At 39.4% G+C, this 4,113-nt stretch overlaps 1 protein-coding gene across 1 annotated transcript; it reads left to right on the plus strand.

Annotated features, from left to right (window-relative positions):
* The first annotated feature begins 228 nt into the window (after positions 1-228).
* On the plus strand, positions 229-3,814 carry LOC124289980. Its single transcript, XM_046726642.1, has 3 exons — positions 229-470; positions 1,880-2,024; positions 2,328-3,814. Exons 1-3 carry the CDS (start codon positions 243-245, stop codon positions 3,791-3,793), a joined length of 1,839 nt encoding a protein of 612 aa, XP_046582598.1. The 5' UTR covers positions 229-242; the 3' UTR covers positions 3,794-3,814.
* The last annotated feature ends 299 nt before the right edge of the window (positions 3,815-4,113 follow it).

Consider the following 4,113-nt stretch of genomic DNA (forward strand, 5'->3'; position numbering starts at 1 on the left):
ACTGAGCTACCCGACTGTTCCTTTATATCTAGAAGTTGAAACAAACTAAATGTCTAAAGACTGCCCAGTCACTTTAAATTGTACAGTGAGTTACCGCCTTACTTTGTTTACTCTTATCGTGTTTACGTTCTATTTTCTACCTGACGAATGGCACATGCTGCTTTCACGTGTAGATTACAACCTTGAATCAAATATTTAAATGCCCATGTTAGTCAACAGAATGATCAAAATACCTCAGCAGAATGTTGCTACAGGTTCTGTGCGCCTTGTTTCTGTTGGGATCGGCGTTCTCTGACACAACCGTCACAATCTACAACGAGTGGCTTTCCCAGGGTGGACGTGTCCATTATGAAGTTGAACGATGGAACAAAATGAATGGTCTCACTCACTTGAACCTAATTCCAAAGTGTAAGGCTATTGGAACTGCTGCCGGGCGTTGGGTGAACAGAGACGTAAAGCTTTTTCCAAACGTACGTATGAGGTTAACATCATCATATATCTGTCCATGCAGGAAGCAAATGTACTGTAAGTCGCCATGGTCTCTCATAAGGTGATTTACCTTCAGTTGTTGGCAATATGTAGCCTGTTTATATTGTGTTGCTCTTTATAACAATATCGTTTAATGATAACATGCTAGTTTTACGTAAATCTCTGTGATACAGTAGAAGTTTTACTGTTCTTCGTCAACAGACTTCTAATTTGTTATTGTATTGAGCTATAATATGATAATTAATTGTTCTCACGATATGACTAAGAAATTATTCCTTCTTCATTTCGATGGTCTAGTTGGGCGGTGGGGTAGTCCAGTGGCTAAAGCATTCGCTATTAAACTTAGGTTCCACTTGTCAAATATGACAATCATGTGTCAAATATGACAATCATGTGACCATATAACAGTCATTTCTGATTTTCACTTTTCAAAAGAAGGTAGCCTTTTAATTTGAGAAAAACAAAATGCATGTTTTCCAAAAGCGCATATATCCTGTTTAAAGTAAAATATAATTTCCATAATGGTTTTGTTTTTAAACTAAAAGTACTAAACCAAATTATGATAGATGGGGTTTTTCTGAAAGATTTCCTATGAGACAATCTATATTGGCAAAATTTACTGGGTGGCGCTTAACTTCCTTTTCACAGTATATAATGGGAGTCAGGCAGTGGGAGCATGGAAGTTATTTGCTCTCGGCACATTTCGTTCATTGTAATCAAACTGCTAAACTCCATATTTCAACACAACACAGAATTGGTCTTCAGTAACCCATGCTTGTCGTATGAGGCGACTAACGGGATCGAGTGGTCAGACTCGCTGACTTGGTTGACATATGTCATCATTTCCCAATTGTGTAGATACATGCTCTTGCTATTCAGCACTCGGTTGTTTGGTCCAGACTCGATTATTTACACACCGTCACCTTTTAGCTGGAAAATTGCTGATTGCGGCCTTAAGCAACAAACCAACCAATCTTTAAAGGGGAAACCGAGCAAGCAATAAAAACTTAACCACAAACAATGAATCACATGACTATGGTATAGGAGTAGGAACATAGTCTTGCCACTACTCATGCAAACACAGTACTTTTTAAGAATAAAACTATAAACTACTGCTTGTTGTTGATAACGTAACTGGAAAATCTGCAGGTCCTACGTGTTAAGAAAAATATCTACTTATTTCTCGTTGATTTCTAAAAACAGTGTTATTTACTATAACATATACATTGAATTACTCAAGTTCAGCTACAAATTTATCATTGCTTGATAACATATTTGTTCATCTAAATTTATTTTTTTTAAAGCAAAAGTTCAGTCCTGAGAACATTCTTCCATTTGAAGTCATTTTGACAGAATTTACATAACCATTCACTGTTATTTTTTTACTCAGTGGCCCCAAAGTCATAGTCACCATGGTTACCCAGACCCCACCTATCTCCAGGACCATGCACTCCAGTCAAAGTCATTCACATATTACATGGAACAACTGGCTAACTATGGGAATAACATATCCGACATGGTCTGGAACATACAAGGTATGTAATGTCATTAAATACTTCCAACAGGTATATCAATAGCTTGATATACTCATACAAAAACTCAGGACAAAGCCGTGATGGAACGGGTGTCCAGTGTCGAAGGCTAAACTGAACGTTTCAGGTTTCATTTTGTTCCATTGGTCTAATCAGTTAGCAGTAGAGTGCCCATGATCTGTTCTTTCGCCAAAGAGTCTAGAATCTAACTATTCACATACACTCATTTAACCATGAAGTAGTCCAACATGCGGTGATAATGCTTGATGTACATTTTCTATTACTGCATATGTTCCTCTCATGCAGCTAGGGAATGGCCCGCCTGGATAGATAAGTCTAATCATCATGGCGGATTCCCAAACAACGTTGACGCTGCATCAGAGTTTGTATCGCTGATGGTTCAGAGTGCCAAGGACTACACTGGAGGCCGCATACCTCACATATTTGAAGTCATCAATGAACCTGATTGGTACGAAGATATTATTGACCCACAAACGAATATAAACTTCCACAGGGCCGTCGCCGACAAGCTGAAATCAAGATTTGGAATGAAAGTTGCCGGACCGTCGTACACCAGTATGGCCTTAAGGCAAGCAGATGAAAATAACTTCAGCAGGTGGAACAAAACTGCTAACTTTCTGGATATGTCTCTCGATCATTTGGACTTTTTCTCTTTCCATTCCTACAACTATCTGCTTATATCAGGTGGAAGTCACAACTACTCTGGAATCAACGAAGCCCGCCTGGTTGCTTCTCTTGACATGGTGGAGAATTACTCCCACATCAAGAAAGGAAAGAACTTTCAGTTAGTTAACACTGAATTTGGATTAGGTCTAGGTAACCTGAAATCATTTGGCCCAAATTTTGAAAATGGAATGCTTGACTTTGAAACAATTTACCAAGAAAATGGCTTCATGTTTACTTTCCTTAACCTAAGAGAGTTCATCGAACGAGTTACAGTATTTCTCCTTTCAAACGAACAATACCCGGGCCATACTGCCCTCCGAAAATCGTTGTTTACCAAGGATGGTCATCCTCTTCAAAATACGAAATTCTTCCTGTTTTGGAAAAACTTCATCAATGATTTAAAGTTTCTCCGAGTCTCAAGTCAATACAATGGACAGGAGAGAATTGTTTCACCTCTTGCCCTAGCAAATTCTCGCACCAAAGAGATGGTGGTTCTACTCCACAACTATGGCAGTAAATGGCAAAATGTAAAACTGGACTTTCCCAACAACTGGCTTAACCCTACAACGGGTGAAAGAACATGCGTTCTGTTCACAAATGATAATCCGGCTATTCATTCCAACTACCATTTCGACAGGTCTAAGCTTCATGGCACCGTTGGTCTACCTGGATCGTCAACCTGCTTCTACAAGTTCAATACCAACTACACCTTTGGCGGAATACGCACGGACAACGAGAACACATACTATGGCAAGAACATGATCATCCCTATCAGCAACGGACATGCGCAGACCACCATCCATCTACCCAGCTCTGGATATCACACTGCCCATCTTAGAGTGGGAGTTAGTCGCGACAAGAATGCCAATGCAAAACCCAAGGCGGTTGTGTTCAATGGCCACACGTTGTCCTCAAGCTACATGCTGTTTGATGCCATGAAGATTGACGGGAAAACAAAATGGAACGTGTGGGTGTTTAATGTCCCTCAATCACAGGTCAACACATCAGATACAGTGAGCATGACATTTGAGGGAAACGGTGGTCACGTGACATCTGTAGCAATCGTTGTTGGAAAACTTCTTTAGATAAAATCTTCTTCAAGAATAGTTTCTGTTGATTAAAATATTTTCATAGATGTAGATTACAGGTTCCTGTGGCACGGAGAGATACTATTTACTAAGACCTACAAATAATAGATCTGGTACATAATGAAAGATCGGAGTAAACAGATGACGTTTATATATGAGAGAGCTGCATTAATTAAGCTCTTAACGGATTTTAAAATATTCCAAAATTCACGGTCGTGATATGATGCTGATTTAGAATCGGTCTTTAGCAACCACTGTTAAAATGAATGTTAGGTCACTTTGTACCCCAAAGGGGTGGTGGGGTAGCCTAGTGGTTA

The sequence above is a fragment of the Haliotis rubra genome, unplaced genomic scaffold, assembly GCF_003918875.1.
Source record: "Haliotis rubra isolate DU_JTF1 unplaced genomic scaffold, ASM391887v1 Scf453, whole genome shotgun sequence".
Taxonomy (NCBI): Eukaryota; Metazoa; Mollusca; class Gastropoda; order Lepetellida; family Haliotidae; genus Haliotis; species Haliotis rubra.